We start from the raw sequence: 16,940 nt of genomic DNA on the forward strand, positions 1-16,940 counted from the left end.
TAATTAATACATATAAATAAAAAAATACATATATATATATACAAAAAAGTATTGTTTAAAAACAATTTGAGTTTGGTTTTATTTTGCTTTCAGTTTCGTTTATGATTTAAATATTTAATTTAAATTTTTCAGTTTTTGCTGTGGTTAACATGGACCAATTTTTATACATATATACATATATGTATGTATATATATATATATATATATGTATATATATATACATATATACACCCACACACCGAACGATTTTTGAGCAGCATAACTAAAAAAAAAAAGGAAAACAAAAAAGTTATATGATAATTATTACAATTATGCATATTATGCATATATATACATATATTTAAAGCAAAAAACAAGGAGAACAAATATTAAAAAAATTTAAAAATAGCAAAATTTTTAAGCGAATTAAATGCTTCTCGAGTCAACAAAAATAAATGCTTACAACAATTATTGCTAAACAAATCTCGTCAATGTGTTAGTTAAATGAATCTCAACTTTTCTCAATGTTATATCAAAAACAAAACAAAAACAAACCATATGCTAAATTATTATATAATGCTTATCGTATTCTTATTGATAAAAACAAAAAAAAAGGAAAAACAAAAGCCCCATATGATATATAAACAAAAGAAAAAAACAAAAAAAAATTGTAGTGGTTTCATTGTAAAACAATATTTCATAAATTTACGATTAGCTTCGACATTTTTCTCGCTTCTAAAAAAAAAAAAAAAAAAACGAAAAAAAAAAAAATGGAAACAGAAATTTGCAAAATGAAAACCTTAAAACATAAAAAACTTTAAAATCTAATAACTCGGTCACTTTGTTTGCGCAGTGTATAGCCAACAGCGTTGCCAGATCGCTGCGATGCGTATGTTGTTTATGCGCTGCGAGAAAGTGAACCACAGACAGTTCATTGGAACCGGTTCGGGGTCAGTTTAAGGCCATGGAATATGCGCAAATGTGATTTTATTCAAAATAAAATACACATATAACAAGACAAAACAAAAACAAACAAAAAAATAAAATAAACATTATTACAATTAATGACATTTTTATTGAATCGGCATCGGCTGAGAGTGTGTGTGAATGGGAGAGTGTACATACGAGTATTTATCTAAAATAATACATAATGGATATATATGCATATGTATATGTATATATATAATTATATATATACATATATATATTTAATGCTAGCGTTTAAGTTGTAATTTTAAATGATGAAACAAAAGCAAATACACAATTAAATTATATGAAATTAAATGGGGATTGCTTTCGATTCAAGTTTTCAGTTCCAACGGCTCTTCTTGGCGCGCTTCGCATCCGCATTGCTACCTGAGGCTGTGGAGGGTGTGGAAGAGTTGCCGCCTGCAGCTGGCGGCGGCGGAGGTGGCGGTGCGGCAAAGACGCCCGTCTCGGGCACAGTCTGTTCCCAGGTGCGATCGCTGGAAGCGCGAAACTGTGAGGAGTATTGCGAGCGGAAGGCTTGACGTATGGCTGAATAGCGATCCGTGGCGGGTCCGCCGCCAGACAGCGACTTAGTGGACTCGCCGAGGGGGCCTTTGGTTTTAGGTACAGCGCCAGCAGATGCACCAGCTCCTCCACTTCCGCCGCCCGCATTGCCCGACCGCTCGCGATAGCCCAGACCCATGAAATTGTTGACGGGCTTGCGTCCCTTGCCCTGCTTGAAGCGTGAGCTGCGGAACCAGGAGCTCTTCATGGCCAGCTCCATTAGATCGTCGGGCACCGTTTGATCGGCACCTTCCAGGTTGCGCACCAGATGCCCAGCAAACTCCTTGTCCTTATCGGTGACCAGGGTGTAGGCGTTGCCCTTCTCGCCAGCACGGCCCGTGCGTCCAATGCGATGCGTGTGCGTATCAATGTCCCGGGCAATGTCGTAGTTGACCACGTTGCGTATGTGGGGAATGTCGAGGCCACGGGCGGCCACATCGGTGGCCACCAGGATGTCGCATTCCTTGCGCTTGAACTGCGTGATGACCTTGTTGCGGTCCGCCTGGTCCATGTCGCCGTGCAGGAGCAGGCAGTTGTACTCCTTCACCAGCAGATTGTTGGCCACCGTCTCGGCGTCCGCCTTCTTGGTGACAAACACGAGGACAGCGCCCTCAGAGAGGAACTTCACCAGATGGCAGAGCAGCCAGTTCCACTTTTGCAAGGGATTGGGAAAGACGTAAACGTGCTGTGTAATGTCCTGGTTGGCTTCATTCAGATCGCCCTGGACAATGCGCACCGGATCTGTCAGAATATCGCGAGCCAGACGCTCGATGCGTTTCTTGAACGTGGCCGAGAAGAGCAGCGTCTGTCGATCCGGGCGCACATGGTTGCAAATGGAGCGCACCTGCGGCTCGAAGCCCATGTGGAACATGCGATCCGCCTCGTCCAGCACGAGAAATGTGACGCGCCTCAAGTTGGTGGCCTTCATCTTGACCATGTCGATCATGCGACCGGGTGTGGCCACCACAATCTCACAGCCCTGCTCCAGTGCCTTGCTCTGTTCCCACTTGGAGCCACCGCCGTAGCAGCAGACCACGTTTATGTTGTACACCTTGCCGAACTTTTTGGCCTCGTTGTAGATCTGGAGCGAGAGCTCGCGCGTGGGCGCCAGAATCAGCCCAATTGGTCCGTCTCCCGCACGGAGCTCGCGCTGATCCATGAGATGGGTGAGCAGCGGCCAGATGAACGCTGCCGTCTTGCCGGAGCCCGTTTTGGCAATGCCGATGATGTCGCGCCCGGACAGAGCGGCGGGCACCGCCTGGGCCTGAATGGGCGTGGGCTGTGTGTACTCCGCCTTGCGCACGGCCTTCAGTAGCTGATCGTCGAACCCGAAGTGGCCGAAAGAGGTGACTGGCTTGGGGGGCTGGGCGCCGCTCACCTTGACGCCCAGCGTGTGGCGCAATTCGCGCACCTGCTCCTCGTTCAGCTGGGCGATATCCTCGTGCGGCGTATAGAAATTGCGCTCGAAGGGCTCATACTCGATCTCCGAGTGATAGATGGGCGGCAGGGGATCGATGTCCTTCTTTTTGGGTGGAGCTATCGGATTGCCATCCTCATCGTAGTCGATCTCCTGATCAGAGCCTTCGTCGCGCATGCCGGCATTGGGGTTCTCTTCCATGTAGCGGTAGTAGCTCTCCTCGTCGTCCTCATCGTCGATGTCACCGCGCACCCCTTTCTTTTCCAGCGGTGCTACATTTGTCTTTTGCTGCGGATCTGTGGCACGTACTTTCTCCTTTTCCACCTGCTGTTTGATGCCGGCCATGAACTGTTCCAGCGGATCCTCGTCCGAATCCGAGTCGTTCTTGGCTGGCGCACCCGGGGATCCGGGCGCTGGTATATAAGCCTGCTCCGGCGGAGCTTTCTGCGGCGGCTCGTCGTCGTCGTCGAAGTAATCGTCGTCCATGTGTTGCTTGCGCTTGCCCACGAAATTGGTGGAGTTTGTGTACTGGCTGATGGACTCCAGCGTCGAGTAGCCATGCTTTGATGTGTTGCCGGCTGTAGCAGCTGCAGCTGCGCCGCCTCTGGACTGATTGAAGCTAAATCGAAATCCACCGCCTCCACGATTGTTGCTTAATGCCGGCGGCGGCGGCACTGCGCTCATATTGTTGCCTGCGCCGGGCTGTTTCTTGTAGGGGAAGCCGCCGCCTCCGATGCCACGGTAGTTGCTCATGGCTGCAGTAGCTCCTAATTTGCTCTTGCTCTTTTCGAATAAAGCACCAATCAATACAACATACGCGAGAATAGAATTTGCAATATACACATTGTTGCCAACCTAATCAGACTTGTCATTACCCAGCACTGAATTAAAGAGTGTTTCGAGTGTTAACGATTAATCGCCGATAGTAATTGAATTTTTCTAAACAATACTATTTTCACTTTTTAACAAAATTAATGCTCTTTTACAATTCATTACTAGATTGAGATATTCGTACACCAATTATTATATTTTTGCAATTGTTCACAGTTTAGTGAGTTTATTCGGAGTCCAGTGCTGTCAATAGTGAATTTTCAATCGATTATTTTGTTGTGAGTTATCGAAACTTCGTTTTGTTGATATTTCGTCTGTTGGCAGCAACAGATGATAAGGGGAAAAAATGGTTGAACAAGCGGCGGAGGATTATGCTAAAATTATACAAAGTGCCGATCTGGAAAAGGAGGTATGTAGACACATCAATAACACCGATGTCAACTGGTAATAGCTCTGCTCTATCAATCGACAGATAAATCCACTATGCAACAACATAGACGACATGCTCGCACGACTGGACGAATTCGAAACGGTTTTGGCCTCCGTAAGTGTAATTTGAGTGCAAAACGTAAATAGCGTAATACAATTATTAATATGTATTAGGTACGGGCCGAGTCTAATGGCATTATGGCCAACCATGTATGCAGCATACTCAGCTTTAGCGCCAACTTCGATGAATTGCGTCAGCGAATCGACAAATTAGACACGTTTGTCGCCGCCGTAAATGAGAACTTGAATGAAGTGGAGAAATCTGTAGACGTCGCAGAGCAGGAGCTCAATGTAACCGACTACAGTATAAAGGGCCTGCTATTGAAACCCCTAAAGGCTAGGCTATCCACCGCAGAGACATCTAGTGCAACCCCCAAAACTAATTTGATTGATGGCGAATTCCAAGCGGTTCCCATCTTCAAAGCCGATGAATACTTTGGAACTAGGGCAGAGGAAGCCAATATTAGTGACTCCATATAAACTTTTAGTTGTTATTTAGTTATTAATTAGCAAATGGGTTTTGTGAGCGTGTAAATATTATCGTTTCTATTTATTTATTTGTTTACTACTCGCGAGTTGTTTTCTTTTATTCGTAACATGACGAGCTAATTAGCGGGCTTACATAAAAATCAACAGTTGGAATGGGGATCGTGACTTAGACCTTGCCCTCCTTGCTTTCATCGCTCTCCTTGCTTTCCTTATGCTCAGCGGAGCTGGCGGCGGGTTGGGCCTTGGGTTTGTTGAACAGCTCTGCAACGGGCACTGGACGGTGACGCAGTGGACTGTCTGGTCTGCTGGTACTAGTTTCCTCCACCTGGGGTTTCTCCTTCTCCTTCTCCTCCTTGGGAGCGCTTGTGGTCTTCACCTGTGTCGGCACGGGTATGTCACGTGTATGACGAGCGCCCTTTTGCGGCTCATCATGGGCAATTACGATTGAAGTGGGCTTTGGATCGCTTACGACATCTGGATTAATCGGACTGGGCCGGTCGAGACCACTTGAGCGATGGATTTTACCATCGTGCTGCAGTAATCCGTGCGCCACAATGCTGTCAGGTATCTCTGGGGGACTCTTGAGGCCGCCTGAACTCAATGGTTCATCTTTAAGCGGAGCGCTCGTTGGAGCTGCACTGCAAACTGCGCACAAGGCCACAAAAATCAACTGTAAAACAGTTAAATTATTAATGGGCTTGGAAAAAATCGCTCATGCGACTTACGAATTTCCTCATTGTTCCGAACTGTAGTAAAGTTAGTTGCCTACTGTGGGAGTTGCTATACTGCTCGGTGCATTATATGGATGCGGATCTCTCCAGACGGGAGCGCCAGTGAGATGTTTGACATAGCTGTTAACTAGTTCGTAAGCTGGTGATAATTGCAGTAAAGTTTCTATATCAATATTATTGTGTGAGTTTATACACAATATTTTTACTCATTGATACTAAATCGATAGAGCTGGATAATTAAAAGCTGCGAAAAATCACCGTAGCATCAATTGACACAGATATGTATATACATATACATATAACCAGTTATAGCTATATGTTTATATATATGTATATGTACTTAATAAATGTGTCAGATTTGACTTCGAATCAAATGTGGCCCAAGGCGGAGAGCTCTTGTCAGGTGGCTAGAATGTGATATGTTTAATACCTATGCATATATATTGGTATTGATCAGGTAGTAGCGGCTTGGATACCCGATTTATATGAGTCATCTATATTTAGCACCTTGTTGCGAAAAAGTTGAGTTGGGATTCGATGTTTGTCTAATGGGCGCAATACTCGGAAAGATTAATTAAAGTGTACATAACTATAAATGTTAAATCTTTTTTAATTGTGTAGCTTTACGTAAGACGATAATAATCATTTTCTGGAAAATTTTTCTTTGTACAAATGCCAGTTAATTTTAATTGCAACAGGTCGTTTTAAATAGGGCTAAATTAACAATTCAAAATGGTAAACGTTCTAGAGCAACCAGTGTGTGCCTACCCAATTTGAGCATAAGTATTCTGTGGCAAAATGTGTTTATTAGGTAGACAGCAAGAGTGTGCACACTGTTCGCAAGCATTGTGCAAATTTATAGTTGAATACATACAATAATAATAGTTAAATTAGCCGTAAATAATAGTAATAATGCCTACAGAAATTGAGAATATAAATCCAAGCGTTTATGGCAAGATCAAGGAGCGCTTGATAACAGCTAACGAAGAGAACGACAGCGTTGCCGATCCTTTTGACAAGCGTGAGATCTTTGGTGAGCATATCAAACACTTCGACAAATAACATTTTTATTATTAAAAGTTTTCTCAGAGCAGATCTCATACGAAACATCAATGATCCTGAGCACCCGCTCACATTAGAAGAGCTGCATGTCGTACAAGAGGAACTCATTAGCATCAGTGATAAACAGAATTCGGTACACATCAACTTTACGCCCACGATTCCCCATTGTTCGATGGCGACGTTGATAGGTCTCTCCATACGTGTGAAGCTGTTGCGATCACTGCCTCCGCGCTTCAAGGTTACCGTCGAGATAACGCCGGGCACGCACGCCTCAGAGTTCGCTGTGAACAAGCAGCTAGCAGACAAGGAACGGGTCGCAGCGGCACTGGAGAACAAGCATCTAGCCGAAGTCATAAATCAATGCATTTCGGCCAAGGGTTAACTTCGTTTCTGTATTTCTTTGTTTTAATAGAAAATATATTATATTTTAGCATATACATATGCTTCAACTTCTGGTGAAACTACTATATCTAACATTAACAACGAACGCCACGGTCGAAAGGGCTACAACTAATGCTTGGAACTGGACTTTAAGTTACTCGTGACCTGTGTTTCGATTTGATTGGGATTGGTGCTTGGACTTGAATTTGGATTGACTGGGCTTGAATGCGGCTTAGTGGGATCATACTTGAATGTCTTTACCAGCGGACCCTTGCCGGCCTTGGCAAAGCGTATCTCGTCCAATCGCTGACGCTCTTCGATCTCCTTGGTGATCTTCATGTTATCCCAGGCTGCAAGAGCACAAATTTAGTTTGATTAAGACTCACTTTCGGCTCGATTCGATTCAACTTACATTCCTTCATGCCCCCTACAAAGCCCTTCTTCTTGGCTGGCAGTGCACTGGGCGGGTGGGAGATCATTTTCTCAATCTTGAAGTAATCCCGCACCTTGGGAATACGCAGCAGGGCCACCTGCCCGAGCGAGATGAAGTTGCTGCAGGCCCAGTAAGTAAGAATGGCGGCAGGGAAGTTCATGGTGAATGGGAATATGACAATGGGCAAGGCACGTAGCACGTACTTCATGGTGTTCATATTTGCAGCCGACAGACGGGCGCTGTCAGTGCCCAGTTCAATGGTGAGGTAGAGCGTGGCACTGGTTATAACCGGCAGCAGATAATATGGGTCGGCCAGAGTGAGATCGGTGAACCAGAAGAGGCCACCATCACGCATCGATTCGACTGGCGTATTGGCCATCTGACGCAGACCCATAAAGAAGGAGATGAAGAGAGGTGCCTGAGCCAATGGCACAATCATATTCTTGAGAGGATTAACGCCCTTCTCGCGCATGAACAGCATCATTTCCTGGGCGTAGCGGGCCGATTCGATGGCATTACCCGACTGTCGAGCCTCTGTCATCTTCAGCTGCAACACCTGCATCTGTGGCATATTGTTGCTCATTTTGGCGGAGTTACGCTGTGCCAGGATGACCAGAGGAAAGATTAATGTGCGTACGCAGAGCGTGCCTATGGCAATGGCGCCCCACCAGGGAATGTCCCATGTACAGTGCAAGAATTCCATACAGTTCTGAATCATGCCAGGCGGTGACCAACCACCTAGTCCAATTGAAGCAAACGACGGCTCGCCGGCTTCCATAAAGCTTTCCGTGACTAAATTGGATGGCGGAGTTGGGGCATCCGGTATGGCAGGTAGGTCCACAATTTCCTTGCTGGGCACCGATTCAACAGTTATATCTTTCTGACTGCTCGCAAAGCGTATTGCACCTGGCGCCGAGGCATAAAGAGGGATCAGAGGTGCAGCAATTATACGGTTACTTAGCTGGTTGCTCCAACTGCTACTCAGGTGCATGTCGCGACTACTGCCACCTAAAGAAAACATCTGCAAAGAGTTTCCTCTATACAATCCATGGATATTCATTGCCATTTCATTCATAACAAACCGCTCTTTGCAGGTTATGTCATAGGAAGCTCGCGGGGAGATAATCGCCGGCTGCTATTCCTACTTACCTGTGTAGAAGCTCTGTTGCATGTTGAGTTCAGTGTGAGCACCGCTTGGGTTGCCCTCCAAATTTGCATTCGTTTAGACATCATCTTTCAATTTTATTTGAACTTATAAATTTCTAAAAAATGTACGCATTTACGCTTCGACGAGCAGAAAGGGATAGCAACTACGTTCGCTCACAGATGGTCAGTTCAGAACATATGTTGTGCCAGGGATGGGTTAACAATAAACTTTTGGGCAATTTTTGGTACGCTTCAACTTCTGATTTAAATTTTAAAACAACAAAATTTATTTTGATGGGCTAAAATTGTTGAGTTTGATCACAAACAAGCTGGCTCCGATCTTCTGCTCTTTAATCAGTATTATTTGATGTAAATTGCGATTAAAGAATATGGCACTAAAAAATACCACAAATACCGAAAAACGGAAACCGTTACTTTTGTTACTATTGCATCAAAATTTTCAACAATTAGTTTTTGTTGTAAAAACACAAATATTTGAATAAAATGAATCGTAAAGTAATCAATATTTTGATTTAACAATCTTTAAAAAATGTGTATAGTTCAAAGTATATTTATTTTAAATGTTTAATATATCAAAATAAATTATAAACAAATTTTTAATATTTAATGAGATATATTATTTAATATAAAAATAAAAAGAAATGTAAAGCGCGCCTATGATTGAAGTAGTGTAGAAATACGCTTATTTATACAGTTACTTATTAATAAAAGTATATCAAAATTAATCATACGCATCGGATAACCGAACACACGCAAAGAGAGAGCGGTGCTATTGGAGCGAGTTAAGTTGTTGCGCTCTTCTCGATCGTCAGCAACAAACGGTCGGTGGCTCTCTTAACTTCAGTCGTTTGTCGATGTCCGAGGCGAGCAGTTGTGGTGCGCACGCGTAGCACTTGCACACACAAATCGGGGAAGAAAGACAGACAGCAAGAAGAAGACAAGCACACTGAGCGGCCGACGGGTAAATTTGAAATTCTGTCAGTTTTCAGTTAGTCGCGAGCACTCCAGCAAATCGGTTAAATTCGAAATTAACAAAGTTGCACTTTTGTTGCATTGCAATTTGATTTGTTTTTTTCTTCGTCGTATTTTTTTGGCTGCCGCTGCAATAGCTGGTGCAGTCAACAAAAGTTCTTTGCGCAGCTGACGCTGCTGCTGCTGCCGTCGTCGCCTGTCGCAGTTGCATTTTCAATAAACGCGTTTTCTTTTGGCACGTTGCGTGGGCGCCCCCTGCCATGCGCCTGTCTGCCACGCGGAGTTCGTGTGTGTGCGTATGTGAGCGAGCGCGTGTGTGTGTCTGTGTTAGTTAATGTGTTTGTGTTGCTAATTAAAGCAACAACAACTGCAACTGCAATAGCAGCAACAACAATAACAACAGCTAGAAACCAGAAACGATAACTTTGACGCAAGCCAAACAAAGTGCTATCGATAAATGCAATTAAGCTCATTCACAAATTGGAGCAGCAACAACAACAACAACGCCACAACAACAACAGCAGCAACAAGTGCAACAGGTGTTGGGCTGCCTAGTTAAATACAATTTTTGTTTTTGTTTTGTGTGGTAAGTTTCCTATTTGGTTTTTATATTATTATTTTTAATTGAAAACATATTATTGTTTGCCATCTTATTAGCGTTCAGCATCTGCTTGCATAAGTTGCCAGTTGAAATAATATTTATTGGCTCCGCGACGCGCTCCAACTAGATCAATTACGCGGAACAATAATTCCGATAAGAATTGCGTTGCCATCCCTTTCGCACCCACTGCATCAAGTGCAGCTCATTAAATGCTTAAACTATTACAAACAACTTGGTTTATGAGCTGACAGAGAGAGGTTGGTTGGGGGCAGGAGTAGGTGTAAGGGTGACTATGTGGAGCCCGGAGAAAATGAATATTCTTATCAATAGGAAAAAAAAAAGGAAAACCAATTGCTATGAATATATCATAAAATCTTTAATTTAAGCTAGTTACGTTGCTTGAATGACCCATTTCTATAGATTTATGATACGAGATTATACTTTATTTAGAACACTTTGAGTTTGTTAGTTATAATTAGCATACAATCGCTACTCTATCTATAAATATAATTGTTTATTTTCTCAACGCGAATCCGCTTTAATCACTAGACAAACAATTAATTAACGTGCTGTTGAGCAAACATAATTCGTACGCGAGGTTCCATTTCTCAAGATCAGAGATTCGCCTTTGGGCAGTTCTTGATACGCAACGCCCCGCAGCGGCATTAGATAGCTGTGATATTTAACTGTTAGATCTTTGCCGATACAAATCAGATTCGACAACAACAGCAACAGCAACAACAACAACAGCAGGTGGGGCGGCTACCTGGTTTGGCAATTCTGAGAAGTGCTTATGCTTAAGTTTATGATATATCAGATCCCGCGTTCCAGACAAAACTTCTTACGGCTGCTGGCCCCTGGGGGCAGCAAATCTCAACGAGAAACGGGGCGGCTTAATTCCAATCGATTTCATGCTTTTTGCAAGACTTTTTGTCGCTCTTTCTTTTTCTTCATTTTCGTTTTTTTTTGCTGTGCATTTTTTTTTGGCAAACAATTTGAAGTGTCAATTTGTGTTTATAAAACTAAAATTATTTATCAAGCCAAGCAAATCAAGTGGGCAGCGTAAACAGTTAGCAAAAAACGCTGGCTTTTATGTATATGTATATACATATATATAAATTGATATATATAATGTAGATATGTGTTTGTGTGTTAGGCAAATACTGCGTCCAAACGCGAGCAAAAAACAAATAGTTATTTCTGACTTGGCCGCAAAGTCAATTGCCAAATATGGTACACTTGTTTGTGTGTGGCTTAATGTCACACACACACACACGCTCGCACACACACATATATATAACACACACTCAGCTGCACAAGTTTAAACTCTCTGTCAATATCTAAGTTTTTGAAAAAGGAAATTCAACTACTTGTTTCGCCAAAAAGACAGCAGCGAAATAGTCACCAGCTTCGATAAATACTCACAGTTATATATCTCTATATGTACGTAGGTATATATACCCTGGCTAATGTCTAGCATGGTATGCTGTCTTGATTCAAATATATGCAACAGGCAACAGATAGACTTCACCGATCCTCTAAGAAAAAAGATAAGTTCTAGGTCTGTCCATGCTTATCTTATGTTTATTTCCGACTCTTTTATAGACTTAGATATTTTGCATTTCCATAAAATATATTAAAATTATATATACTTGATAGATTGAGTAGTATATGTATCATATAAATTCACCGAAATTATATTATTATATAATCTTAATTCTGTGTCACTCAGAAAATCAATTGTAAACTTGTAGGGCAATTATAGGGTATCTCTAAGTCGCTTCCTCTTAGTTATTTAATTGTGATTTGGGCGCCTAAATTTGTTTGCCAAATGAGTGCGTAGAACTGCCTCTGAGTGGGTCTTAGGAGTTGCCCTAACTATTTGTAGAAACGTTTCACATTTCCATTTTGTTCAATTTATATTTTACAATTTGCTGACGAATCCATCTTAAATCGTTGACTAATGCATAAGCGAATCGACAAGGCTCAATGAGATGCCTGATAAAATTAGTATCAAACTATGTATATAAAACAATGGGAAATGCAGTAGACTCATAAAATATATTTATAAAATATAATGCAATTTTTCTATTATTGAGCATATATTGAAAATTGAAAACCTTAATTCATAAATTTGAATTTTCCTTGAGTAAAATCAAACTCTTTACTAAATGCTTAACAGTTTTTTCTATTAACTGATTTTTCATGAATTTATTCGCTATATTAGTTTCAATATTCATAAAGTTGAAGATCTTATGTAAACAGTTTTGTATTAAAAAAAATTAACTCCCAGATGACACCTCATTAAAACAAATTTAAATAAGCAAAACAGAAAAAATTGACCAAGTGCTTAATGAATCAACTGGTCAATGAATCACACGACTTCAATTGTCAACGTTCGACAGGTTTCACTGTACACTGTACACATGCTGATGCGCTATAGTTCTGTTGTACTATTTTGATATACCCTGTAGCGTTGCAACGGGGTATATAGCTTAGGCTTGGGTTTGTTGAGAAATCAAATAAAATATTATTTTACAAAATTTGACATATGTAAAGCAAATACATTGATTAAAAAATTTTGTTTTTTAAATTTTACAATAAAATAATATATCAGGGTATCTTTCAGTCAGACATTACCCACTCTTTCTCCAGTTGCAACTTCATTTTAATATATTTTACACTTGCTGCTAGCTGTATGCCCTATGGTTTGCATACGACTGTTGCGTTTTTTCTTTGTTTTACGTCAACAAACCAAATCGAGTAGACGACTTAAAAACAACAACTGCAACAACAGCAACAACAACAACTGCAGCAACAACAATTGCTAATAAAATAGCTGGAACGCGTAATACGCTGGCCAACCTACAAAGACGTCGACGTTGGCGACGTTCTTTGCATTGGCAGCAGCAGCTGCTGCCGCTTAGAAACTAACCACACAGCAGCAACAACAATCAACCAACACAATTGCAGCGTCGCAGTCTCAGTCGCTGTCGCAGCTGCAGTCGCTGCCGCTGCCTCTGCCAGAAGCCCAGCCGCTTATTTAATATGCAAATGAGCGCATAAAAGCAATTCATTGCAGGGGCAGGGCGCACACAGAGAGGGAGAGAGAGAGAGAGAGAGTGAGTGGCGGGAGAGGGCGTCTTTTATTTGTTAAACAATAAATAAAAATGGCAAATGCAAAATATATAAATATATATAAGTAAACACACACACACACACACTGAGAAATATAGCTGCAAGGTGGCTTAAGTATATAATTGCTATTCAGCTGCTGCTGAGGAGGATGCGCTCTTGGCAACTAAGTTGTTAGCCAAGTTTGCAATGCTTTTGTTTTTGTTGCGCCCACGCTGAAGCGATTTGATGTGGCAATATAAGCGATAATTATGCGAGCGCATATGCGGCGTATGAGTAATTTTTTGTGCATGCAATTAGATGTTAGCGCCGACTGCGACGCCAACGGCGACTGCGGCGTGTGTTGAAGTGTGCAAATTGCAAGAATTAATCGCTACACAGCCACACGAAACCACAAAAAGTAATAACAAATGCGGCCAGAACAAAAAAAAAAAGAGAACAGAACATATTGAGCGAGAGGGCGATATGCAGAGAGAGAAAGAGAGAGGGAGAAAAAATTTAAAGAAATAAAATAAAATCCATGCAGCTTGACAAAAGCTGTGGGTGTTCTAGATGTGTGTGTGTGTGGTGCTCGTGGCTTGTTATTGTTCTTGTTCTTGTTGTTGTTGTTGTAGTGGTGGTGCCCACGTTTAAAATTAATAATAAAGTACGCAGCAAGAGCAACAACAACAATTTAAGAGTTGGCACTGAAACAGCAGCAAGAATTCTGTTTTTTTTTTTTTTTCGTTTGTCTTTTTTGGAGCAGCAGCAGCAGCAGCAGCAGCCACCGCAATGAAGCGGGTGTGCACTCTACTTAATGCGCCCATCAAATAGCCATAAATCAGCTCATTTAAATGTGCACTTTGTGCCAGCACAAGTTGCTTGTGAAAGGTGTAATCGTCCGTAAATAACAATTGAGCAGCAGTCAAAAATAATTTCGGCTCCATAACTAAGGAAATGAAGAACAAACTGAGTGACTCAGTGACTCAGCAGTTAGTTAGAATAGCTATGAAAGAAGTGTGTGCTCTAGGCTCCTATGCAAATGAAATCATAATTCGATTGTCAGCTGGCTGTCTTGAGACGCCCACGTGGCTCAATTGATTCTAATCGTACAACGCGTCGTATGCGTAATGCCAAACGCTGACCCAAAGAGACGCCCACATCCGAAGCGGGGAAGCAGCTAGGAAATAGCCCAAACACACAAAAAACCAAGACGTCAGCAGCTCACTGCTTGTCGATTGTGTATTGTTGTTGCTGTTGTCTGATTGCTGTTTCAGTTGTTTGTCATGTCCATTTAAGCCTTGCCAATTTTGGCAAGTTGCTCGGCCACTTGGCTGATGATTTTACGCCTTTCAGTAACGCTCGCCGAGAGCGAAGCCATCGAGCTGTGAGTTCAGCCTGAGCTGTTTGAGACCGCCCATACGAATTGCTTCCCATATTAATTTATCATTTAGAAACGATTAATGTTATATAAAACAAATTCAACTAATAATAGGAAGCGCTTTTCACGCTTTTTTTTAGCTAATTATTGGCTCTGGCTTGTTTGGCTTTGTCCATTTGCCGACAGATACCCTGCAGTCCCTCAGCCTGCCTGCCTGACCTCTCCATACTCTGTTCAATTTTCCTTCTATTTTCTGTGCACTTCCGCCATGCGGTTAGCCAACTTTCTAGGCAGCGTTTTGCCAATTCATTTGCCATGCCATTTCTAGGGCAGCTCTGACCATATTCGACCGTGAAACTGATTGCCTTGGCCCGCCTTGTCAACAGGTGAAATTTTTTATGCGCCCGCCTAATTTGCTCGTCGCGCCATTTTTGCATAATTTTTCAATATTCCACACACACACACACATACACAGAGATCGATTTGCATTCCCTCTAAAGCAAAATAGCCAAGAAAGATAAATAATGTCGCAATATTATGTCAAATCAACGGCGAAGGCTGCCAAACACAAATAGGTGGAAGAAGTAAAAAAAAAACAACAACAAAAAAAAACAAATAATTTAATGTTATTACCAATTCGCACAGACAAATAAATTATACAATTAAATAAATTTATTTGTTTTTTTTTTTCTCATTCAGCTAGCGTCAAATGTTGATTTATGTTTAAACTTGATGATCCGAAAAAAATTGTTAATGATCAAGAGATTTGCATCTAGACTTTAAAGCAAAATGAGGGCGAGAGCTTTAGTTTGTTGACAGTTGCAAATATCTATAAGAAATACATATATTTTAATAAACTGATTAGATTTCCAATAAAAATATTTATGTTATATCCGTATCATATATCCTAAATATTTTAATAAACTTTTTAATCTTATATATATTTTTATTTCTTTTTTAAGACTTAAGTCTTTACGAAGCAAGAAGAATTAGGACAAAAGAAACGGTCATAAATATCACCAAGTTTCAATAGAAGTAGCTATAGCTAAAGCAAATATCGCAGTTTCTTGAAATTCTAATTCGATATCAAGATAGAAGAGCATTTTCATTTGTATATATAGCTATTGCGGTTCTATTTCATAGCTGATCACAGAGATTCCAATGCTGACTAGATGATAAATGTTAGTCTGACAATCGCCTGGTTAGACGCTCGCCACTAGATAACATACTTAGCATTTTTATACACAGCATTCATGCATTTTATTGAGATAAGCCAAAGCAAACAGCTTCATAAAATTAGATAATTATTTGTTTGCCCTTAGCAACTCGCATAGCAATCAAGTAAGATATAAACATACATATAGATCTCTATAAAAGTGTGTTTTAAGTTCATTTTAATGATTTACTTCAGCAATTCGAAGAGCGCACGTAATTGTTAAGTAGCTCATTAAGTTACATAATTATGTGCATGCCATATATCATAGTTATTTTATCTGCGTCAATGATCGATTCAAGAGATTTTCGAGATATCTTTCGAGAATTTTAATTGTTTGGCTTACCTGCTATGGCAATTTAAGCGATTCACGTAGAAGTTGGCTCATTCAATTACATAATTATGTGCATGGCTACAGATTATCTGATCAATTTGAAAGAGCACCCAGAATAAGTAGAAAAAGAAGCAGAAGCAGAAGTCGATGGAGAAATCGCTGTGCCATGCATAGCTAATTTAGCACATTCTTTATTGCCCAATTGTCGAGTTTTATGGTGTATAAATATTTATGCGATTCACTAGAGACAGAATACAGATGGAGAGAGAGAGAGAGAGAGAGAGAGAGGGGGCATAGGGAGAGTGTGCATAGGAGGAGCTGCACATGTCTCCCAAATTGTGCTCAAGGTCGACATCACTCAGAATTGAATTCTTGGAAGATCAGCAGCAGCAGCAGCTGATGTTGTCTTTGTCTTTGGGTGCATTTGGCGTTTTTATTAAATTTTGTTGAAAATTTACGAGCTCGTTTGGTGTTTGGTGCAGAGAAACGGAAATTCTCAGCCAAATGCTGCCGGCGTTAGTTGTAGCAACTTGTTTACAAATGCGATTCGATCGCTCAATTGCCATCGATTGCTCTCTGCGAACGTTTGCGGCGGCGCCTTTGGCCCAAAGTCGTTGTCTGATTTGCGGTTGAGTTTGCGGTTTATTTTGCTTATATATATAAATATATTTTTATTTTTTTTTTTTGGCTTTGCCTCGACTATTCTATTAAAGCCCAAAAAATGAGAAAAAAATCGATCGTCTATTGATTTGCATCTATATAGCCAGGCACTTAAGCGGGGAACTTGTTTCACCTACATTATTTTCGTTTCCG

General features: G+C 41.3%; 6 protein-coding genes across 6 annotated transcripts in view; 3 read left to right on the forward strand and 3 right to left on the reverse strand.

The window, feature by feature from the left end:
• Positions 1 to 1,034: 1,034 nt before the first annotated feature.
• LOC6582340 (ATP-dependent RNA helicase DDX42) lies at positions 1,035 to 3,818 on the reverse strand. The gene has a single exon (XM_002008007.4). It carries the CDS (start codon positions 3,680 to 3,682, stop codon positions 1,289 to 1,291), a length of 2,394 nt encoding a protein of 797 aa, XP_002008043.1. The 5' UTR covers positions 3,683 to 3,818; the 3' UTR covers positions 1,035 to 1,288.
• Positions 3,819 to 4,032: 214 nt separating this feature from the next.
• LOC6582341 (biogenesis of lysosome-related organelles complex 1 subunit 4) lies at positions 4,033 to 4,817 on the forward strand. Its single transcript, XM_002008008.4, has 3 exons — positions 4,033 to 4,169; positions 4,233 to 4,304; positions 4,364 to 4,817. The coding sequence occupies exons 1-3, from the start codon at positions 4,107 to 4,109 to the stop codon at positions 4,727 to 4,729; spliced, it is 501 nt and encodes a 166-aa protein (XP_002008044.1). The 5' UTR covers positions 4,033 to 4,106; the 3' UTR covers positions 4,730 to 4,817.
• LOC6582342 lies at positions 4,768 to 5,568 on the reverse strand. Its single transcript, XM_002008009.4, has 2 exons — positions 5,464 to 5,568; positions 4,768 to 5,408 (listed from the first exon to the last, which is right to left on the reverse strand). Exons 1-2 carry the CDS (start codon positions 5,473 to 5,475, stop codon positions 4,905 to 4,907), a joined length of 516 nt encoding a protein of 171 aa, XP_002008045.1. The 5' UTR covers positions 5,476 to 5,568; the 3' UTR covers positions 4,768 to 4,904.
• Positions 5,569 to 6,272: 704 nt separating this feature from the next.
• On the forward strand, positions 6,273 to 6,968 carry LOC6582343 (MIP18 family protein galla-2). Its single transcript, XM_002008010.4, has 2 exons — positions 6,273 to 6,502; positions 6,564 to 6,968. Exons 1-2 carry the CDS (start codon positions 6,382 to 6,384, stop codon positions 6,911 to 6,913), a joined length of 471 nt encoding a protein of 156 aa, XP_002008046.1. The 5' UTR covers positions 6,273 to 6,381; the 3' UTR covers positions 6,914 to 6,968.
• LOC6582344 (mitochondrial inner membrane protein OXA1L) lies at positions 6,897 to 8,802 on the reverse strand. The gene is made up of 3 exons (XM_002008011.4): positions 8,495 to 8,802; positions 7,325 to 8,366; positions 6,897 to 7,262 (listed from the first exon to the last, which is right to left on the reverse strand). The coding sequence occupies exons 1-3, from the start codon at positions 8,576 to 8,578 to the stop codon at positions 7,042 to 7,044; spliced, it is 1,347 nt and encodes a 448-aa protein (XP_002008047.2). The 5' UTR covers positions 8,579 to 8,802; the 3' UTR covers positions 6,897 to 7,041.
• Positions 8,803 to 9,352: 550 nt separating this feature from the next.
• LOC6582345 (formin-J) overlaps positions 9,353 to 16,940 on the forward strand; it is a 35,288-nt gene continuing 27,700 nt past the window's right edge. The window contains exon 1 of the mRNA XM_002008012.4: positions 9,353 to 10,070. The gene's annotated coding sequence lies outside the window, so the exon portion shown is untranslated. The remainder of the gene's footprint in view (positions 10,071 to 16,940) is intronic.

This window comes from Drosophila mojavensis, unplaced genomic scaffold (genome assembly GCF_018153725.1).
Source record: "Drosophila mojavensis isolate 15081-1352.22 unplaced genomic scaffold, ASM1815372v1 contig_74, whole genome shotgun sequence".
Taxonomy (NCBI): Eukaryota; Metazoa; Arthropoda; class Insecta; order Diptera; family Drosophilidae; genus Drosophila; species Drosophila mojavensis.

Bases quoted from the DNA above. Each gene is read 5' to 3' on its own strand.
- LOC6582340 (XM_002008007.4), bottom strand. From the start codon at position 3,682: ATGAGCAACTACCGTGGCATCGGAGGCGGCGGCTTCCCCTACAAGAAA.
- LOC6582341 (XM_002008008.4), top strand. From the start codon at position 4,107: ATGGTTGAACAAGCGGCGGAGGATTATGCTAAAATTATACAAAGTGCC. The intron at 4,170-4,232 runs GTATGTAGACAC...ATCAATCGACAG, and splicing joins GTGCCGATCTGGAAAAGGAG to ATAAATCCACTATGCAACAA. The intron at 4,305-4,363 runs GTAAGTGTAATT...AATATGTATTAG, and splicing joins TCGAAACGGTTTTGGCCTCC to GTACGGGCCGAGTCTAATGG.
- LOC6582344 (XM_002008011.4), bottom strand. From the start codon at position 8,578: ATGATGTCTAAACGAATGCAAATTTGGAGGGCAACCCAAGCGGTGCTC. The intron at 8,367-8,494 runs GTAAGTAGGAAT...AACTCTTTGCAG, and splicing joins GCAACAGAGCTTCTACACAG to ATGTTTTCTTTAGGTGGCAG. The intron at 7,263-7,324 runs GTAAGTTGAATC...GTGCTCTTGCAG, and splicing joins TGTAGGGGGCATGAAGGAAT to CCTGGGATAACATGAAGATC.
- LOC6582343 (XM_002008010.4), top strand. From the start codon at position 6,382: ATGCCTACAGAAATTGAGAATATAAATCCAAGCGTTTATGGCAAGATC. The intron at 6,503-6,563 runs GTGAGCATATCA...TTCTCAGAGCAG, and splicing joins TGACAAGCGTGAGATCTTTG to ATCTCATACGAAACATCAAT.